This window comes from Pongo pygmaeus, chromosome 19, assembly GCF_028885625.2.
Source record: "Pongo pygmaeus isolate AG05252 chromosome 19, NHGRI_mPonPyg2-v2.0_pri, whole genome shotgun sequence".
Lineage (NCBI taxonomy): Eukaryota > Metazoa > Chordata > Mammalia > Primates > Hominidae > Pongo > Pongo pygmaeus.
In genome coordinates this window covers 47,703,355-47,725,643 of record NC_072392.2, presented here as the reverse complement: position 1 = coordinate 47,725,643, position 22,289 = coordinate 47,703,355, and the positions used below count along the sequence as shown (strand labels likewise).

Sequence of the window (22,289 nt, the reverse complement as noted above, 5' to 3'; positions counted from 1 at the left end):
CTGTTCCTTAAAAGGGAATTAAGGATTTGGATGGATTGTGGCACACAGACACACAGGAAAACATGTCTGTTTTCACACCCCTGGCTGTGGTTTTTAAATTGTGTTAAGGAAACAGATCATTTGGGTTAGCAGGAGAACCTTACCTGGTCCTGTGTGTTTGTTTTTATTCTTCGAGTGCTAACGGGCCTGTGCAACAGTTGCTGGTAAATGGCTGATTAAAAAGCAAAGCAGAAAGCCAAACAAGACCCAAGCAAATTTGGTAATTCATCCGATTCAAAATTGTTTTAGTTAAATCAAAACAACGATGGCAGGAACGTGCATCTTAACTCATTTGATCGCTTTGCCTTGCTTGGGAAATGCAGTTTCATGTCACCTGTTGCAGAAGATGTGTAGTTGATCATCTAGACATAATTGCCGAAGATGAACTTTTGGACAGCTTCTGAGTCACACAGCGTCAGTATCAGAGTTCTTACAGAATGATTTTTACTTTTCACTCTATTTCTGAGGAAAAAGCCCTCCCGAAATCCGTAATGAATTTCTCCATAGTAACTCCTCTTCTGTTTTCACAGAGAAGTTTCTCTAGGCTGGTGCTGAGATGCATTTTGTTAAACGCTGCGGGCTCCCCCGACCCCCCATCCCCCGCTCCCCAAGGCTGCTTTGTATTAAATAAGTAGTTGCAGTCTCCTAAATTGTGAAATTAACTGAAGCAACAACCGGCAAGACTTTTTCTTTATAATTTTGCAAATCTATATTAATTAAATTAGAATCTGGTTTTAAGAGCATTTAAAAAAACAAAGTTTATAAGGAAATATTTGTGAGGAAAAAGGACCCTTTCTTCCTTGAGGTTAGTCATGTCATGTCTTTCTCAGAGAGACTAGGATAGTAGAAGTGGTTAAATTGAGAAGTTTCCGTTTTTTAAATAAATGCTTCAATACTTATTGGAGAAGTAGGGTAGTATTATATTAAGCCAAATGTAAACCCATGTAGGTTGTCCTAACGTAAGCTGAAAAGAGGTAATTTCTTGTGCCCGATGGTCAGAATCGTTGCCAGACTTGTCCGGGAGAGGCTGGAGAATGAAGGGAATGAATGAAGTGTCAGGTATTTATGTCTTATATGTAGAAAGGACTACATGTAAATTCTTGGCAACTTAATTTTAGTACTTTTTTTTTTTGAGACGGAGCCTTGCTGTCGCCTAGGTTGGCGTGCAATGGCAGGATCTTGGCTCACTGCAACCTCTACCTCCCGGGCTCAAGCGATTCTCCTGCCTCAGCCTCCTGAGCAACTGGGATTACAGGTGCCCACCAGTACGCCTGGCTAATTTTTGTATTTTTAGTAGAGATGGGGTTTCACTGTGTTGGCCAGTCTGGTCTCAAACTCCTGACCTCAAGTGATCTGCCCACCTCTGCCTCCCAAAGTGCTGGGATTACAGGCATGAGCCACTACGCCTGGCCCTTAGATGTGTCTTGTGCTTTGCAGGCAAGTGTGTGTTAGTAATGGACTTCTTTTAAAAAATAATTTTATTAATACTAGAAAAGTGTGTATATATATATACATATATATAGTGTGTGTGTGTGTATATTATATTATATATATATATGTGTATATATATTTTTTGGACAGCGTCTCCTCTCAGGCGGGAGTGCAGTGGCACGATTCCAACTCATGGCAACCTCCACCTCCTGGGTCAAGTGATTCTCTTGCTTCAGCCTCCCGAGTAGCTGGCATTACAGGCACCTGCCACCACACCCATCTAATTTTTGTATTTTTAGTAGAGAGGGGGTTTCACCATGTTGGCCAGGCTGGACTTGAACTCCTAAACTCAGGTGATCCACCCACCTTGGCCCCCCAAAATGCTGGGATCACAGGCGTGAGCCACCACCTCAGACCAAGTATATTCTTTTGATTTTAAAAATTGAAATAAAATTAAAACCCAAACCACAATGAGATGCCACTTTACATTCACTAGCATGGCTGTAATTGTTTAAAAAAAATAAAAATAAAAAATGTTGGGGAGGATTTGGTGAAATTGGAACCATATGTATTGCTAGTGAGAAAGTAAAACTATAACCCTGTGGAAAATACTTTGGCAGTTACTCAAAAAGTTAAACTTAGAGCTACTATATGACCCAGTAATTCTATTCATACATATATAGTCAAAAAAATTGTAAACAAATTGTCATGCAGAAATGTATATACATATGTATACAGCAGCAGTATTCTCAATGACCATAAGGTGGAAACAACCTACATGTGCATTAACTGATGAATGGATAACGCAAATGTGATTGATCTATGTAACAGATATATTATTCAGCTTTGAAAGGCAGGAAATTCTGACGCATGTTACAACATGGAGAACCCTTGAGGGCATTATGCTAATTGAAAGAAGCCAGTCACCAAAGGACAAATACTGTGTGATTCCTCTCATATGAGGTACTTAGAGTGGTCAGATTCATAGACAGAAAGTAAGAAGGGTGGTTACTGTGGTCTGGGAGAAGGAGAGAATGGGGAGTTAGTGTTTAATAGGTACAGAGTTTCAATTTGGGAAGATGAAAAAGTTCTGGAGATTTGTTGTACAACAGTGTGAATATACTCAACACTACTGAATTGTGTACACTTAAAAGTGGTTAAGAGACAATCAGATGTGGTAGCTTATGCTAGTAATACCAGCACTTTGGGAGGCCGAGGTGGGAGGATCACTTGAGTCCAGGAGTTCAAGACCAGCCTGGGCAACATAGCGAAATCCTGTCTCTACAAACAATGCAAAAATTAGCCAGGTTTGGTGGTGTGTGCCTGTGGTGCCAGTTACTTGTGAGACTGAGGTGGGAGGATCACCTGAGCCCCGGGGAGGTTGAGGTTGCAGTGAGTCATGATCACACCCCTGCACTCCAGCTGGGAAGACAGAGTGAGACCCTGTCTCAAAAAATAGGTGGGGAGAGGGGGCAGTGGTTAGAGTGTAAATGTTGTGTTATGCCTACTTTACCTCAATTTTTAAAAATTGTTTGAAGCCACACACAAAAGTCTTATTTAGTGAAATCATGTATTGTATGATTTCATTTATATGAAATGTCCGAAATGGGCAAATTCAGAGGAAGTAAGTAAATACTTGCCAGGAAATAGGAGAGGAAATGGGGAGTAGGGCCAGTGATTCTGGGGCTTCTTTCTGGGGTGATGAAAATGTTCTGGAATTAAATAGTGGTGATGGCTGTACAGCCTTGTAAATACTATACTAAAACCCACTAAATTCTGCACTTATTTAAAAGGGTGAATTTATGGTGTATAAATTATATCTCAATAAAAATTAATAAAAAGGAGTGGTATGAGGAATTGGGAAAACATACACCTAAACACACACACACATATATATACACATATATGTGCCTTAACTCTAATCATTTCCCTTTGTCCTTTCTGCAACAAAGTTATACCCAACTGATACTATAAGGTGTCCAGTCCAGATCTATCTGTATCTCTCTCTCTCTCTCTCTCTATATATATATATGTATATGTGTATATATATATCTGTATCTTTCCAGAAAAATATGCAAAATGGCTTGGTGAATTTTCTTTTTGATTTTAACACTTAACATTTTTTCGCCAGTCGTGGTGACTCACACCTGTAATCCCAGCACTTTGGGAGGCCGAAGTGGGTGAATCACTGTAACCCAGGAATTCAAGACTAGCCTGGGCAACGTATCAAGACCCCTTCTTTACAAAAAATACAAAAAGTAGCCAGGCTTGGTGGCACGTGCCTGTAGTTCCACCTACTTGAGAAGCTGAGGCAGGAGGATCGCTTGAGCCTGGGAGGCAGAGGTTGCAGTGAGCCGAGATTGCACCACTGCACTCCAGCCTGGGTGACAGAGCCAAACCTTGCTTCAAAAAAAGAAAAAAATCTAGCCTCACAGTGGCTTATGCCTGTAATCTCAACACTTTGGGAGGCCATTATGGCAGGAGGATGCCTTGAGCCTGGGAGTTTGAGGCTGCAGTGGGCTATGATGATGCCATTGCACTCCAGCTTGGGAGACAGAAAGAGACCTTGTCACAAAAATAAATTTTTTTCTTTGCTTTCTTCCTTTTTTTTTTTTAAGACAGGGTCTCACTCTCATCCTGTCACCCAGGTTGGGGTATAATGGCTCAACCTCAGCTCACTGCAACCTCCACCTCCCAGATTCAAGCGATACTCCCACCTCAGCCTACCAAGTAGCTAGGACTACAAGTGCACACCACCATGCCTGGCTCATGTTTTTTGTGTATTTTTTGTAGAGATTGGGGGTTTTGTCATGTAGCCCATTTTTTTTTTTTGTAGAAATGGGGGTTTTGTCATGTTGCCTGAACTCCTGGGCTCAAGCGATCCACCCACCTCAGCCTCCCAAAGTGCTGGGATTATAGGTGTGAGCCATTGTGCCCGGCCAGTTTTTTCCTTTTACTGTGTCTGTGGTTCCACAACGTCCTTTTTGCCCGTTCTCTGTGGACTTTCTACTTCATCTGGACTCTGCTTAGATTGGCCAAGTTTTCTCTTTAGTCAAATCTTCAGGAACCAATTTATTACCATTAAAAATGATCTAACAAGGTTTATTTTTATTATTGTTAAAAATCCTCATTTTGAGGAACACAAACACAAAGTAAAGAATGTTTTCATTGATTTAACCAGTAAAAAAAAAAAAAAACTTAATAATAAAATTTTAAAAACATGGCTTCAGGCCATCCAGATGCCTTAACTTGGGCTCAGGGGCCTGACACTGATGAGTCTTCTTTATCTTCCTCTGATGCCCTTTTGTGCGAATGAATCTGTTTTGGAAGAAAACACAATTAAGATTATCTATCACAACGACCACTATCTCCAAATCTGTATTCATTCCTTTTATTCATTTTAAGTCTCATCTACCTGATGAGATAACTTTTTTGAAGACGGGAATTGTATGCTGTTTAACAGTGCTTTGATTCTTCCACAGTTCAGTCATCCTTGCTACCTTGCGGGGGACTGGTTCCAGGATATCGCCGTCACACCATACCAGAATCTGTGGATGCTCCATCCCTTACATATAATGGTGCAGTGTTTGCATATAACCAACACACGCCCCACCCCATATACTTTATTTATTTACTTAGAGACAGGATCACCCTCTGTCACTCAGGCTGGAGTGCAGTGTCACAATCACAGCTCACTGCAGCCTCAACTTCCTGGGCTCCAGTGATCTGCCCACCCCAGCTTCTTGAGTAGCTGGGACTACAGGTGCATACCACCACACCTGGCTAATATTTTTATTTTTATTAAAGACAAGGTCTCACTATGCTGCCCAGGTTGGCCTACCAAAGTGTTGGGATTACAAGTGTGAGTCACCGTGCCTGGTCCCATGTACTTTAAGTCATCACTAATAAAATGTGTAGATATTGTATAATGGCAACAGTTGTTATACTGTACTTTCTATTTGTATTTTTATTGTTTCTTTCTTCAAATATTCAGCCTCATCTAGTTGAATCTGAAGATGTGGACCTGCTGATGAAGAGGGCTGACTGTATCTAATTTAGGGTCTTGCATGCAGCTGGCATTTAATGCATTTTATTGACTGTTTTAGCTAACATTCAATGGACAATTCCTAATAAAAAACTCTTAAAAGTATGAAAAAAAGGAAACCTGCTCTAAAGTGGCAGGAAAACCAGCCTGGGCAACATAGCGAGAGCTTGTCTCTACAACAAAAGTTTTAAAATTCGCTGCCTGCCTGTAGTCCCAGCCACTCTGGAAGCTGAGGCAGGAGGATCCCTTAAGCCCAGGAGTTTGAGGTTACAGTGAACTAGATCACACCATTGCTCTCCAGTCTGGGTGACAATGAGGCCCTGAGAAAGAAAAAAAAAGAAAGGAAAGGAAGGAAAGAGTGTAAGCATTGAAAAGGAAGAGACAAAACTGTCATTATTTGCATATAAAATAATAAATGTTAGCCAAAGAAGCCTAAGACAATCAACTAAGATTTTACTGGAAGTAATATGAAAATTCAGTACGGTGGCTAGAAACAAAATCAAGAGAGCAGCACACAAACCTCAAATACTTTTCAGATGTACCACCAATAACTAATTAGAAAATGGAAGAAAGATCCCATTTACAATGGTAATACAAATGTCTGAAATATTTAGGAACAAAAATACAAAGATCTGTTATCTAACAAAAGACGTGTAAGATCTATATGATGGAAACCCTAAAACTCTTCTGAAAGACATTAACAAGAAATGAATACATGACATGAAATACCATGTTCTAGAATGTCGTACAGATGTCAATTCTCAAATTAATCTACAAATTTAAGGTAATCCTATCCAAATCCCAAGATAGTTTTTGGTGGTGGCTGTTTTTGAGACAGGGTCTTGCTCTGTTGCCCAGGCTAGAGTGCAGTGGTATCACCACAGCTCACTGCATCCTCGACCTCCCAGGCTCAAGCAATCCTCCCACTTCAGCCTCTGAAGTCTCTCATATGGTGTCCAAGAAATGGGGACAAATTTCACAAAGGGACTAGGCTCAGGAGGGCTGGAATATTCAGGGAATGTTTCTTTTTTTGAGGCGGAGTCTCACTGTGTCACCCAGGCTGGAGTGCAGCGGCCCGATCTTGGCTCACTGCATGCTCCACCTCCCAGGTTCACGCCATTCTCCTGCCTCAGCCTCACAAGTAGCTGGGACTACACACGCCTGCCACCACACCCAGCTAATTTTTTGTATTTTTAGAGAGACGGGGTTTCACTGTGTTAGCCAGGATGGTCTCGATCTCCTGACCTCGTGATCTGCCCGCCTTGGCCTCCCAAAGTGCTGGGATTACAGGCGTGAGCCACCACACCTGGCCTATTCAGGGAAGGTTTCAAGCAGAAAGATGAACTGAGTTGACTTTGGAGAGATTCACAGGACTCCCACAGGCAGAGGGAAATAAGGGAATTTTAGATGGACAAAGACACAGACAAGAGCAGAAATGGGGATGGTGTGACTAGGGTATGGTGAGAGACTGCTCTGGATGGAATGGAGGGCTACCACAATAATGGAAATGGTAAATGAGGCAAATAAGGTTGGATTAGGGGAATAGCATCAAGGTTGCCACCTTATTAAATCACTCTTCCAATATGCTAGCACTGGCCTGTTGGGAAAAGTAATACATCACATAATCAAACAAAATGCAAAAAGAGGCAAGCTCCAGGAATGGGCACTGTAAACAGGACTATCCCCAGAGTAGCCAGATGCAGGCTTTAGATATGTTGATGCAGGTTGAGCATCTCTAATCCGAGGGGGAATGTCTCATATGGTGTCCAAGAAATGGTGACACATCTCACAGAGGGCCTAGGCTCAGGAGAGCTGGAGTATGAGACATTCCCCCTCCCCTGTGAATTTAAAAACATGGCCAAAAAAAATTTTTTTTAAATGGCTACTCTGTAGTGCTTTAACTGGACGTATTTAGACAATGCTTTACACACTGGAGAAGGATGATACTATGTGAATCTAATAAGTCCACAAGACAATACTTCTCGTTTTTGGCTGTCTTCTTCCTCTCCAGGGTGATGACAACTCCATGAGGGTGGAGATTATACGTCTCTCATCATTTAAGCAACAAGGAAATAAATTAGTGGCAGAGTAAGGGGTGACTTGGTGAGTACATCCAATTGTTGACAATAGTTTTGGGTGGGAGAAATTTTGCTATTATATCAATTAACTTCTTAAAATAGTCTAGTGGGAGTAACTTGGTTTCATTTCACAGAGATCTCCTGGAAGCCAGGATCCTTTAAAAATCCTGGAATAGGGAGGAGCCAAGATGGCCGAATAGGAAGAGCTCTGTCCTACAGCTCCCAGCGTAAGCGACACAGAAGACGGGTGATTTCTGCATTTCCATCTGAGGTACCGGGTTCATCTCACTAGGGGGTGCCAGACAGTGGGTGCAGGACAGTGGGTGCAGTGCACCATGAGTGAGCCAAAGCAGGGCAAGGCATTGCCTCACTGGGGAAGCACAAGGGGTCAGGGAGTTCCCTTTCCTAGTCAAAGAAAGGGGTGACAGATGGCACCTGGAAAATCGGGTCACTCCCACCCAAATACTGCACTTTTCCGACGGGCTTAAAAAATGGTGCACCAGGAGATTATATCCCACACCTGGCTTGGAGGATCCTTCACCCACGGAGTCTTGCTGATTGCTAGCACAGCAGTCTGAGATGAAACTGCAAGGTGGCAGCGAGGCTGGGGGAGGGGCACCCGCCATTGCCCAGGCTTGCTTAGGTAAACAAAGCAGCCAGGAAGCTCGAACTGGGTGGAGCCCACCACAGCTCAAGGAGGCCTGCCTGCCTCTGTAGCCTCCACCTCTGGGGGCAGGGCACAGACAAAGAAAAAGACAGCAGTAACCTCTGCAGACTTAAATGTCCCTGCCTGACAGCTTTGAAGAGAGCAGTGGTTCTCCCAGCACACAGCTGGAGATCGGAGAATGGGCAGACTGCGTCCTCAAGTGGGTCCCTGACCCCTGACCCCTGAGCAGCCTAACGGGGAGGCACCCCCCAGTAGGGGCAGACAGACACCTCACATGGCCAGGTACTCCTCTGAGACAAAACTTCCAGAGGAATGATCAGACAGCAGCATTCGCGGTTCACGAACATCCGCTGTTCTGCAGACACCGCTGCTGATACCCAGGCAAACAGGGTCTAGAGTGGACCTCTAGCAAACTCCAGCAGAGCTGCAGCTGAGGGTCCTGTCTGTTAGAAGGAAAGCTAGCAAACAGAAAGGACATCCACACCAGAAACCCATCTGTACATCACCATCATCAAAGACCAAAAGTAGATAAAACCACAAAGATGGGGAAAAAACAGAGCAGAAAAACTGGAAACTCTAAAAAGCAGAGCGCCTCTCCTCCTCCAAAGGAACGCAGCTCTTCACAAGCAATGGAACAAAGCTGAATGGAGAATGACTTTGACGAGTTGAGAGAAGAAGGCTTCAGACGATCAAACTACCCTGAGCTACAGAAGGAAATTCAAACCGAAGGCAAAGAAGTTGAAAACTTTGAAAAAAATTTAGACGAATGTATAACTAGAATAACCAATACAAAGAAGTGCTTGAAGTTTAGAGAAAAAAGAATAAAAAGAAATGAACAAAGCCTCCAAGAAATATGCAACTATGTGAAAAGACCAAATCTACGTCTGATTGGTGTACCTGAAAGTGATGGGGAGAATGGAACGAAGTTGGAAAACACTCTGCAGGATATTATCCAGGAGAACTTCCCCAATCTAGCAAGGCAGGCCAACGTTCAGATTCAGGAAATACAGAGAACGCCACAAAGATACTCCTCAAGAAGAGCAACTCCAAGACACATAATTGTCAGATTCACCAAAGTTGAAATGAAGGAAAAAATGTTAAGGGCAGCCAGAGAGAAAGGTCAGGTTACCCACAAACGGAAGCCCATCAGACTAACAGTGGATCTCTCGGCAGAAACTCTACAAGCCAGAAGAGAGTGGGGGCCAATATTCAACATTCTTAAAGAAAAGAATTTTCAACCCAGAGTTTCATATCTGGCCAAACTAAGCTTCAGAAGTGAAGGAGAAATAAAATACTTTACAGACAAGCAAATGCTGAGAGATTTTGTCACCACCAGGCCTGCCCTAACAGAGGTCCTGAAGGAAGGACTAAACATGGAAAGGAACAACTGGTACCAGGCACTACAAAATCATGCCAAAATGTAAAGACCATCGAGACTAGGAAGAAACTGCATCAACTAACGAGCAAAATAACCAGCTAACATCATAATGACAGGATCAAATTCACACAGAACAATATTAACTTTAAATGTAAATGGACTAAATGCTCCAATTAAAAGACACAGACTGGCAAATTGGATAAAGAGTCAAGACCCATCAGTGTGCTGTATTCAGGAAACCCATCTCACGTGCAGACACATATATAGGCTCAAAATAAAAGGATGGAGGAAGATCTACTAAGCAAATGGAAAACAAAAAAAGGCAGGGGTTGCAATCCTAGTCTCTGATAAAACAGACTTTAAACCAACAAAGATCAAAAGAGACAAAGAAGGCCATTACATAATCTTAAAGGGATCAATTCAACAAGAAGAGCTAACTATCCTAAATATATATGCACCCAATATAGGAGTACCCAGATTCATAAAGCAAGTCCTGAGTGACCGACAAAGAGACTTTGACTCCCACACAAAGTGTTGGGTATAGATGACCTGGAAACCATGCCAGATGACCTTTTGACCATGTTGGATGACACTTGTGATCTCTTTGCCCCCGTAGTCCAGGAGACTAATAAGTAGCACCCCCAGACAGTGAACCCAATTGACCATCTCCCAGAAAGTTTAACAAAACCTGACCAGGTTGCCCCTTCACCTTCTTGCAACCTCTTCCACTTTCCCCAGGGGTCCTGTCCTCCACTCCAGATCATTCCTTTAGTTTAGAGCTGGGCAGTGAAGTGGATATCACTGAAGGAGATAGGAAGCCAGACTCCACTGCTTACGTTGCCATGATCCCTCAGTGCATAAAGGAGGAAGACACCCATTCAAATAATGATAGTGGCATCTGTATGAGCCAAGAGTCCTATCTAGGGTCTCCTCAGCATAGCCCCTCTACCAGGGGCTCTCCAAATAGGAGCCTCCCATCTCCAGGTGTTCTCTGAGGGTCTGCCTGCCCCAAACCTTATGATCCTCCTGGAGAGAAGATGGTGAAGATGGTAGCAGCAAAAGTAAAGGGTGAGAAACTGGAGAAGAAGCTGAAAAAAATGGAGCAAAACAAGACAGCAGCCACTAGGAACCACCAGAAGAAGAGGGTGGAGCAGGAGGCTCTCACTGGCGAGTGCAAAGAGCTGGAAAAGAAGAATGAGGCTCTAAAAGAGAGGGCGGATTCCCTGGCCAAGGAGATCCAGTGCCTGAAAGATTTGATAGAAGAGGTCCGCAAGGCAAGGGGGAAGAAAAGGGTCCCCTAGTTGAGGGTAGTCAGGAGCATCAATGTGCTTGTACATTGCTGTAGCTGTGTGTTCCAATAAATTATTTTGTAGGGAAAAAAAAACCAAAACTGTCCAACCACAAGAAAACAGCTGGCAGATTCAAAGTTAGGCAAAAACCTTCAGAGAGTAAACAGAGTCCTCACGGGCCCAAGGAGCATCCAGAAAAGGCACTTCAAAGAGGTGGGAAAGCACAGCACTAGGAAAGAACAGGATGCCCAGGCATTTGTGGACAATGCTGCCAAAGAAAAAAGCCTTGAGGGTCCAGCCCCAAGGGAGCTGGAACAGCCTCACATAGTGCAGGGGCCTGAGAAGGTAGCAGGAAACACCGTCTACACCAAGCTTTCGTTCAACCGAGAGCATAAGGCAGCAGTCTCCTCTGTGCTGAAACCCTTCTCCATGGGCGTGCCTTCTGCCTCTAGCCGGCAAAAGCCCTACCTCAGGTCAGAGACTGAAAGACTTAGCCTACACCAATTTTAGAAATTGCAATGGCTAGAGATAAAAACATGAAGGCTGCTCCATCTTTCTTTCCTTCCTTTCTTCCTTTCTTTCTTTCTTTCTTTCGGTGGTCTCCCTCTGTTGCTGAGCCTGGACTGGACTGCAGTGATCTCAGCTCGCTGCAACCCCCCTGCCTTGGGCTCCCATGATTCTCCTGCCTCAGCCTGCCGAGTGCCTGGGATTGCAGGCACACGCCGCCATGCCTGACTGGTTTGTGTATTTTTGGTGGAGACGAGGTTTCGCTGCTGCTGAATGCCATGAGAAGCGCCATGGCTTAAGCCGCTGGGGGGTGCCACTGCAGAGCCTGGTGCTGCTTCCACCGCTGCAAAGGCCAATGCTGCCACAGGCACTGCTGCCCTTAATAGGCCATGGTGGCCATGGACCCTGAGGGCAGGGAGGAGGGAAGGCACGCATGTGCAGAGAAAACTACATCTGCGGGCGGGTGAAGTAGAAATGCAGCTGGACAGTGTCTAGTTTCTTTTCAAATATTTGATGTGAGGAAGATTTCCACATCCTGTGCTTGAGCTTCTCTGCCAGCTCGTCCAGGATCTGCAAAGCCTGCCAGTGGTAGTCCAGCTGCACCTCTACCAGGGCTGGGAGTTAACTCACCTGCTCAATGTTGGTGTCCAGGAGGTTGTGCATGCTAGTTTATTCTACCTCCTTAGAGTCCTCAAACTTCTCCAGTGCCTGGCACAGCTCCTCATCAGGGATCTTGCCCTGCCACTTCTTTTATTCTAAGTCCAGGCGGCGGCCGTCCAGCTTCTGCAGGTGGTGCGGGATCCCCTTCAGGTCTTTCTCACACAGGTTCTGGAGGAGGTCAATGAAGTTCTGCTTGACCTCTATGTCCAGGGAGTCCTTCATCTCTGCCAGGTGCTTCATGGACTCACCGGCATCGAGCAGTGCATCACTGAAGTTGGACTCGTTGCCCAGCTCCTCCTGGTGGCAGATCAGGCACTCACTCAGGAGCCCCTCCGAATGCGGGTAGCCGGGGTTCTTCACCTGGCCCCGGATCTTGCACACCGTGTTGAGCATGGTCAGCTTAGCCTGCGAGGCTGGGTTGGGCTGCAGGTACTTGATGGTCCTTGCCAGCATTTCCATCACCGCCTTGCTGATGACATCTCCATCTCTTTGAAGTTATCGTCCAACTTGGTCCCGTCAGCCCCTCCGACCTTCTCACTGACCAGCTGGCTCGCCTTGTAGAACTGCTTCTTCAGCCCTGCAACCAACATGCTGCCTCCCACCGCCGAACCTCCCGCCCGGACTCCACCAGCGACAGGCTCCCAGGTGCTGCGACCCTCTGCGCGCCTCAGAGGCCCCACCATGTGCTTGCCAGCTCTGCACTTGCCCCGGCACCGCCTCGAGTTTATGAATCTTTAGTCTCCTTCAATATAGATCTGTTCCCAGGATTGTTTTAAAGTATACTGACAAAACTTTGAGACTGTAAATGACCTGAGATATACATTATCCTTACTTGAGAATAGTAACTTTTCAATACACATTAAAGATCATTACACATGAGCCAAGACAAATGAGCTGGCCTACTTACTTTGTATACAAATGTGTAAACTCCTCAAGAGTTCCAATAATGAACTCCAATAAGGAAATTAGTTCAGTGTCTTTATGTCCTTGGTGACAAATGGTTACAGACAATCAGAGCATTTTTCCTATCCACTAATGGTCAAGAAAAAAGCAGACAGACCCTCACTATCTTAGAGAACTAAGTGAGAAAGTTGGTCGATGAAGAGGACTTCATCCAGAGAGGAAGGGATCTAGCTCACAGGGAAGATGCTGCAGGAGGCTGAGGAAAGTGATGCTAGAGCAGTAAAACAGATCTGACAACCTGATGAAAATAAGAAAGTGACCTGACAAAAATGAACGGAGCAGAGTGCTAAATGAAGGGCCCCTTCCATGCAATCTTGCATAATGCCCTCAACCAGCCTTAGCATAACTGAGTTTCTATTTAGCTTGCCATATTGTGGGGGGTGCTGGTGGCACAATATAAGTTGCAGTAAGTTGTGTAACAAACTCACATAGGGCCCTGCAGAAATTATATATATATATATAAAAAATATATAACATATATTATATATTATATATAAAATATATATGTATATTATATATATAAAATATATATGTATATTATATAAATAAAATCTATATGTATATTATATATATAAAATATATATGTATATTATATATATATAAAAAATATATATATGTATATTTTTTAGGCAGGGTCTTGCTCTGTCACCCAGGCTGGAGTGCAGTGGCATCATCTTGGCTCACTGCAACCTCTACCTCCTGGGTTCCAGCGATCCCCCTGCCTCAGCCTCCCTAGTAGCAGAGACTACAGGCATGTGCCATCACACCTGGTGAAGATATATATATATATAGATATATATAGAGAGATAGATAGATAGGTAGATATATATATAGATAGATAGATAGATAGATATAGATATCTATACCTATATCTACAAAGAAGGCCAGGCATGGTGCCTCATGCCTATAATCCCAGCACTCTCAGAGAATGAGGCAAGAGGATCACTTGAGGCCAGGAGTTCGAAACCAGCCTGGGCAACACAGTGAGACCTCATTTCTCCAAAAAATAAAAATAAAATTGCAAAAAAACAAAAAAATAAACCTCACACCATATATGCAAATTAACTCAAAATGGATCATAGATCTAAATGTAACTATACAATTTCTGTGAGAAGACATACAGAGTAAATCTTTTCCACTTTGGATTAAGCAACAGGTTCTTAAAGATTTCTTAGGTAAGAAACAAAAAAGCACAAGCCACATAAGAAAAAATTGCTAACTTAAAGCTGATCAAAATTAAAAACTTCTGCTCTTCAGAAAGCTTTATTTATTTATTTATTTATTTTTTTTTTTGAGACAGAGTCTCACTCTGTTGCCCAGGCTGGAGTGCAGTGCTGCAATCTTGGCTCATTGCAACCTCCACCTCCCAGGTTCAAGCACTTCTTGTGCCTCAGCCTCCTGAGGAGCTGGGATTACAGGCATGGGCCACCACACCTGGCTAATTTGTGTATTTTTAGTAGGGATTGGGGTTTTGCCACGTTGGCCAGGATGGTCTCGAACTCCTGACTTCAAGTGATCCACCTGCCTCGGCCTCCCAAAGTGCTGTGATTACAGGTGTGAGTCACTATGCCCAGCCAGAAAACACTTTTAACAGAATGAAAAGACAAACCACAAACTGTGAGAAGATATTTGCCAAATACATATCTATAAGACCTTGTTTTTTGTTTTTATTTATTTACTTATTTAATTTTTGAGATAGTATCTCACTCTGTGACCCAGGCTGGAGTACAGTGGCGATCACAGCTTACTGCAGCCTCGACCTCCCAGGCTCAAGCAATCCTCCCACCTCAGCTTCCCGAGTAGCTGGGACCACAGGTGAGCACCACCACACCTGCCTAATTTTTATGTTTTTGGTAGAGACAAGGTTTCACCATATTGCCCAGGTGGTCTAAAACTCCTGGCCTCAAGCAATCCTCCTGCCTCAGCCTCCCAATGTGCTGGGATTATAGGCATGAGCCACTGTACCTGGTCCCTGAAAAGACTTGTATCTAGAATCTATAAAGCACTCTTTTTGTTTATTTGTTTGAGACGGAGTCTCACTGTGTTGCCCAGGCTGGAGTGCAGTGGCGTGATCTCTGCTCACTGCAAGCTCCACCCCCTGGGTTAACGCCATTCTCCTGCCTCAGCCTCCCGAGTAGCTGGGACTAAAGGTGCCCACCACTACACCCGGCTAATTGTGTGTGTGTGTGTGTGTGTGTGTGTGTGTGTGTGTGTGTATTTAGTAGAGACTGGGTTTCACCGTGTTAGCCAGGATGGTCTCGATCTCCTGACCTCGTGATCAACCCGCCTTGGCCTCCCAAAGTGCTCAGATTACAGGCATGAGCCACCGCTCCTGGCCTAAAGCACTCTTAAAACTCAATAATAACGAATCTCCAATGGAATTACAAGGAAAAAAAACCTCAATAAAAATATTAATATCCAATTAAAATATGGGAATAGATTTGAACAGTATAGTAAAGAAGATATTTGCACATGAACATTCAACATCACTAGCTATTAAAGAAATGCAAATTAAAACCACAATGAGATTCCTCTATACATCTAGCAGTAGAAAGGTGAACATTTCTTTAAAAACTCAAATATAAGAATCTGCTGGGCTGGGCCATGCATGGCGGCTCACGCCTGTAATCCCAGCACTTTGGGAGGCCAAGGCAGGTGGATCAAGTGAGGCCAGGAGTTTGAGACCAGCCTGGCTGACAAGATGAAACCTCATCTCTACTAAAAATATAAAAATTAGCTGGGCATGGTGGTGTGCGGCTATAATCCCAGTTACTCAGGAGGCTGCGGGAGGAGAATCGCTTGAACCTGGGAGGCCGAGGTTGCAGTGAGCTGAGATCTTGCTGCTGCACTCCAGCAACGACTCTGTCTCAAAAAAACATCTGCTGGGCTGGACATGGTGGCTCACGCCTGTAACCACAGCACTTTGGGAGGCCAGGGGGTGTGGATCAATTGAGGTCAGGAGTTCAAGACAAGCCTGGCCAACATGGTGAAACCCTGTCTCTACTAAAAATATAAAAATTAGCTGAGTGTGATGGCAGTTGACTACAACTACTTGGGAGGCTGAGGCAGGAGAACTGTTTGAACTCAGGAGGTAGAGGTTGCAGTGAGCCGAGATGGCACCACTGCACTGTCGCCTGGGGATAGAGCAAGACTGTGTTGCAGAAAAAAAAAAAAAAAATGCTGAAGATGTGGAACAACTGTGACTCTCATACAATGCTGGTGGAAATGTAAAATGGCACACCCACTTTAGGAAACAGTTTAGCAGTTTCTTAAAAAGTTAAATATACACTAAGCATGTGAACAATCCAACTCCTAGGTATTTACCCAAAGAAATGAAAACATAGGTTCACACAAAGACCTGTATATGAGTGTTTTTATGAGTCTTATTCATAATTGCAAAAAATTGGAAGCTACCCAAATGTCCATACATTGATGAATGGATAAACAAATTGATACATCCACACAACTGGAATACTACTGAGCAATAAAAAGGAGTGAAGAGTTGTCCCTCGGTGTCTGCAGGGGATTGGCTCCAGGACCCCCTACAGATACCAAAGTCCACAGATGCTGAAGTATTTTATATGGAATGACATAATACTTGACGTAATAAATGACATAAGCCTCGGGTATACTTTAAGTACCTAATACAGTGTAAATGGTATGTAAATAATTATACCGTGTTTTAAATTTTCTACTGTTTTTATTGTTGTATTATTTTATATTTTTTATTTTTTCCATATATTCTCCATCCATGATTAGTTGAATCCATGGATGAGGAACCTGTAGATATGGAGGGCCAGCTGTACTGATAGGTGCAACAACATGGATGGTAGCATAATCTCAAAAAAATTATGCTGATTGAGACCGGGCAAGGTGGCCCACACCTAGCACTTTGGGAGGCTGAAGCAGGCAGATCACTTGAGGTCAGGAGTTCAAAACCAGCCTGGCCAGCATGGTGAAACTTCATCTCTACTAAAAATACAAAAATTTGCTGGGCATGATGGCACACGCCTGTAATCCCAGCTACTTGGGAGGCTGAGGCAGGAGAATCGCTTGAACCTGGGAGGCAGAGGTTGTAGTGAGCTGAGGTCATGCCTCTGCATTGCAGCCTGAGCGACAGTGAGACTCTGTCTCAAAAAAAATAAAAAACAATACTAAGTGAAAGAAGTCAAACACAAGAGGCTACATGCTACATGATTTCATTTAAAAGACATTCTGAAAAAGACAAAACTATAGGAACAGAAATCAGATTAGTAGCTAACAGGGGATGATGGTGGGAGGAAGGGATTGCCTACAAAGGGAAACGAGGGGCCTTTCTGAGGTGACAGGAATGCTTTATATTGGGAATGTGGTGGTGGTTATGTAACTATACATTTGTCAAAACTCATCAAACTATACACTTACAAAGGGTGAATGTTATATGAAAATTATATCTCAATAAACCTGACTTAAGAAAATAGTAAAACAAACCTAAAAAACCAACTAAGTAAAAATAAATCTAAGAAAAAAATAACTTACAGTTTTTCCAGTTCAACAGTCATCATGAGAATGTTAAGTATTGTAAATGTGATGTGCGTTGTTCCCATGTCTCTGAAGAAGAAAGCCGAAACATTCATGATATGAACCCATTACAAAATTCTGTACTTCAAAAGATAATTCAAGGACATGTGATTACTTCTATTTTGGCTTCTCTATAAAACAAGCCACTTCAACAGGTTATTTGCTGTAAAATTCCAGAGAGATCTTATTAAAGAAATTTAAGTTGATCTACATCATCAAACTAATGATATTTAAGAGAATTTACACTTTTTTTTTTTTACCATTATCTTACTTCTCATTTCATATTGCATTCACCCATCTTGATTTACTCTTTTCTTCCTTTTTAGAATAATGAACACCTATTCCTCTTTGCTTCCTTGGTTAAGTAATATTCCTCCATGTGTCTACATGTTCCAAATCTATACGGGTTCTTCAACACTGTTCTCTTCCCCGTTATACATCTTTTCTTAATCCTTTTCTTTGCCAATAACTTTTTTCAATAACTCAGTTAAAATTTAAATTATGACTTTTTAGCCTAAATGCAAAATACTTTATCTTTGATAACAAATTTAAAAAGCATAAATCATCTCATGACTCATGAGAGTACTATAGTACTTACAGATATTTTAATGCCGGCAGTTCAAAGAGATATGGATCTTCGACAGCAGTCAGAGGATTGCGATTGAGAATTCTGAAAAAGGCAATGAAATTAAAATTACCTGCATTTTCAATGTGTGAAACTGCATAAAAAGTCTATATTCATTTTTTGGTATGGAACTTTTAGGTAAAAAAAAAATTTTTCTTCTTTTACATAATAAATCACCATTAGACTCCATAAAGCACTATTCCTTTGGGAAATACCTAGGTCTCTAGAAGATAAAGTAGTGGAGAGAAAGCAGGGAAAAATAGAAAAAAAAAACAAGAAGTGGATAGCAAAGAAAAAATATGCCACAGAAGTTTTCAGGTCAAAAACCCTAGAAATGACGATGTTGGTAGGAAGCCCTGACTCTGTAGGAAACACTATTTCTAGTGTCCTCCATAATTCAAGTTGTTCATCCATAATTCAAGTTCCTTTTTTTTTTTTTTTGGAGATGGAGTCTTGCTCTGTCACCCAGGCTGGACAGCAGTGGCTCCATCTTGGCTCACTGCAACCTCCACCTCCTGGGTTCAAGCAATTCTCCTGCCTCAGCCTCCTGAGTAGCTGGGATTACAGGTGCCCGCCACCACACCCAGCTAATTTTTGTATTTTCAGTAGAGACGGGGTTTCATCATGTTGGACAGGCTGGTCTCCAACTCCTAACCTCAGGTGATCCACCCCCCTCAGCCTACCAAAGTGTTAGGATTACAGGCATGAGACACTGTGCCTGACTGCTTGCCTTTTATCTTTATAAAGTTTTTTAAATTTATGGTTTAATTTGCACAGTTAAGGAAAAGAAATAGGACCAATTCTCCTGCTTTATACCCAAAGAAAAAGGGATAAATCTAAGAGGAGGAACTGGTCAAAACCATACTCCCATCACATACTCCCACTTGTCTTCTTGTATGACATCACAGCCTTCGTTACACTGCATGTAACCACCTGTCTACTTGTCAGTCTCCTGGACTATCAGCTCCTTGAGGGCAGAGACCACATCTTATTGTCATTGTCATCCCTGTGCCTGGCATGATGTCTGAAATTAAGTAGGGATTTAATAAATGTTTATTGAATAAACAAATGACATTTTGTTTATATGTCAATAAAATGAATAAATTCATTTTGATGTGAATTTTTATTCCAAAATGCTGGAATCTGTTTTCTTTTTAATTCTTTAAAGTGAACAAGAAAAAGAAAAGAAACAGGAAGAAATAAAAGAAAATCACCCTTTAGGTTAACCCAAGAATCATCACTGTACTTTTGCAGAAATTATAAAAATAATAATTATTACAATGAGTATCTATTAGGCTGCTACGTATTTGTGATCAGCATTTCACATTTCATCCTCACAATTACCTTATGTGGTAGATATTATTATTGCCCTATTTTATAAATGAGGAAACTGAGGCACAGAGAGGTTACATAACTTCTCCTAGGTCACCAAGCTATGAAGAAGCAAAGCTGTAATCTGAACTCATGTGCTTAATCTGTATGAAGAAAAAAGGTTTACTTTAACCTTATGGTTTTACAATTTTTTCTTTTCTTTCTTTCTCTTTCTTTCTTCATTTCCCTCCCTCCCTCCCTTCCCTCCCTTCCCTCCCTTCCCTCCCTCCCCTCCCTCCCCTCCCTCCCTTCCTCCCTTCCTTCCTTCCTTCTTTTGAGTTAAAGTTGCCATTTATTGGCTGGGCCTGGTGGCTTAGGCCTATAATCCCAGCACTTTGGGAAGCCAGACGGGTGGATCATCTGAGGTCAGGAGTTCCAGACCAGCCTGACCAAAGTGGTAAAACCCCATCTCTGTCAGAGCCTTGCTCTGTCGCCCAGGCTTGAGTGCAATGGCATGACCTTGGCTCACTGCAACCTCCGCCTCCTGGGTTCAAGTGATTCTCCTGCCTCAGCCTCCTGATTAGCTAGGATTACATGTGCCCGCCACCACACCCAGCTGAGTTTTGTATTTTTAGTAGAGACGGGGTTTCACCATGTTGGTCAGGCTGGTCTCGAACTCCTGACTTCAGGTGATCCACCCACCTCAGCCTTCAGAAGTGCTGGAATTACAGGCATGAGCCACTGCTCCCAGCCACCAGATTCTTATGTGGGACTCCTACTGTTATAAAGTGCTTAGTAAAGGTGGTGAGTTTAAGACATCTGTATTGGTGCTACCCAAACCTCTTGGTGGAGGGACCTAATGAGCCTGTTCTCTGGTGTGAGGGCAAAAGAAAAACAGACCCTCAGTGTCTCTTCCCTCAGTTAAGCATCAGCAAATTAATGAAGACAGAGAGGAGCATCTGCAGAAACTGCTGCTCTAATCCAGACACATCCTGAACACCTCCCTCTACCTCAAAATGAACTGTGTGAAACTAGATTTCTCAACCACAAGAAAGGTGGAAAGTATTTTCTAAAGTCAGATGTAGAGGAGAATCTTCACCTTGTGTCTAAAGTCCCCTTCAGCCCATTGAATATACCCACTCTGATTTGCTGGGTATGTTATACAGAGAAATCATAGAATTTTTGCACTTATGGTAGAAGAGTAGTCAGGGAAGTATATGGAATTAAAATAGAGCGACGTATTTTCTTTACAAAATTTTTTTTTGCACAATAGCTTAACATAAACACCATTTTGGCCAGGCATGGTGGCTCACCCCTGTAACCCCAGCACTTTGGGAGGCTAAGGTGGGCAGATCACCTGAGGTCACAGGAGTTTGAGACCAGCCTTGAGGGGAGGTTGGAGTGCAGTGGCACAATCTCGGCTCACTGCAAATTCCACCTCCCGAGTTCAAGCCATTCTCGACCCTCAGCCTCCTGATAGCTGGGATCACAGGCACCTGCCACTACGACCTGCTAATTTTTGTATCTTTAGTAGAGATGAGGTTTTGCCATGTTGGCCAGGCTGGTCTCAAACTCCTGACCTCAAGTGATCCTCCCACCCCGGCCTCCCAAGGTGCTGGGATTATAGGCATGAGCCACTACGCCCAGCCCTACACTTTGGATTTAACTTTGATTCCTGCTCACATGCAGAGTTTCAAACTGCTTAAATGTCTGCAACATTTACCTGCAAGGAAGAAAGCTTAACACAAAGTCCTCCAAGGAGCAAAAAACTGCACCACTACGCCCAGCTAATTTTTTTTGTATTTTTAGTAGGGATGGAGATTCACTATGTTGGCCAAGCTGGTGCTGAACTCCTGACCTCAGGTGATCCGCCCCCCTCAGCTCCTAAAGTTCTGGGATTACAGGCCTGAGCCACCCCGCCCAGCAACAAGGCTAGTTTGAGGGTCACTTTTTTGATGCATTTTCTTGCCCATGCCATAGGTCAGAACTAGGACAAGCAGAGCAGGTCATATATAAGCTGCGTAAGTCTCTTGGCCTCTTTGTACCTTAGTTTCCCCATTTGAGAAAAACAAATGGATCTTAAGACACACTTTTCAGAGTTCATAATGGGCTTATACCCGGCTAACCAATAATTGTATGAGTTTTTATACAAAATAGTTGTTTACACGTATTCATCTTCTATTTCACTTACAAGTTGTGTAAAAACTGCATTCCGTGCCAGGCCTGAAATGTTCCAAGGCTCAGTTCTGTAATTAAATTGCAGCCCAGATTTCTACAAGAAAAGACATAAGCCAAAGGAAAAAAAATTATTTCAGAACATTTATCATTTGCTGTGAGTCTAAATTATATAGGATGGAACATAACCTCAATCCTTTCTCTGTGCACTAAGGAAATCTCACTGTGGAAGATACTGGCTTATGATTTATACTTTAACATTGCACATGTGGTGCATTAGCTACAAAACAGTGAACGCTCAGTAAATACCTGTGTTAAGTGATCTTTATTTCTCTAGAACAGGATTTCACAACTTCAGTACCATCGACATTTTGGACTATATAACTCTTTGCCATGGGGGTTTGTCTTATACTTTGCAGGATGTTTAGCAGCATCTCTGGCCTCTGCCCACCAGATGCCAGGAGCACAACCACAGTTTTGTCAAGCAAAACTGTCTCTGGACATTACCAAATGTCACCTGAGTACAAAATCACACCAGTTGAGAACCACTGCTCTCTGATG

General features: G+C 43.0%; 2 protein-coding genes and 1 pseudogene across 5 annotated transcripts in view; 2 read left to right on the top strand and 1 right to left on the bottom strand.

Moving 5' to 3' along the window:
* The window catches only part of LOC129018329 (uncharacterized), a 37,979-nt gene extending 25,001 nt beyond the window's left edge, over positions 1-12,978 (top strand). For 3 of the 4 annotated variants that reach the window (XM_063656140.1, XM_063656137.1, XM_063656138.1), the window contains exons 6-7: positions 7,728-7,864; positions 12,260-12,978. In XM_063656140.1, coding sequence (XP_063512210.1) covers positions 7,728-7,864; positions 12,260-12,655 — 533 coding nt within the window. In that variant the 3' untranslated portion in view covers positions 12,656-12,978. The remainder of the gene's footprint in view (positions 1-7,727; positions 7,865-12,259) is intronic. The other variant, XM_063656139.1, reaches the window with a different exon arrangement.
* The window catches only part of LOC129018328 (leucine-rich repeat-containing protein 37A3-like), a 32,412-nt gene continuing 11,805 nt past the window's right edge, over positions 1,683-22,289 (bottom strand). The window contains 4 exon segments of the mRNA XM_063656141.1: positions 1,683-4,788; positions 17,576-17,647; positions 18,216-18,287; positions 21,745-21,825. Coding sequence (XP_063512211.1) covers positions 4,683-4,788; positions 17,576-17,647; positions 18,216-18,287; positions 21,745-21,825 — 331 coding nt within the window. The 3' untranslated portion in view covers positions 1,683-4,682.
* On the top strand, positions 10,158-12,978 carry LOC129016796 (cyclic AMP-dependent transcription factor ATF-4-like; annotated as a pseudogene).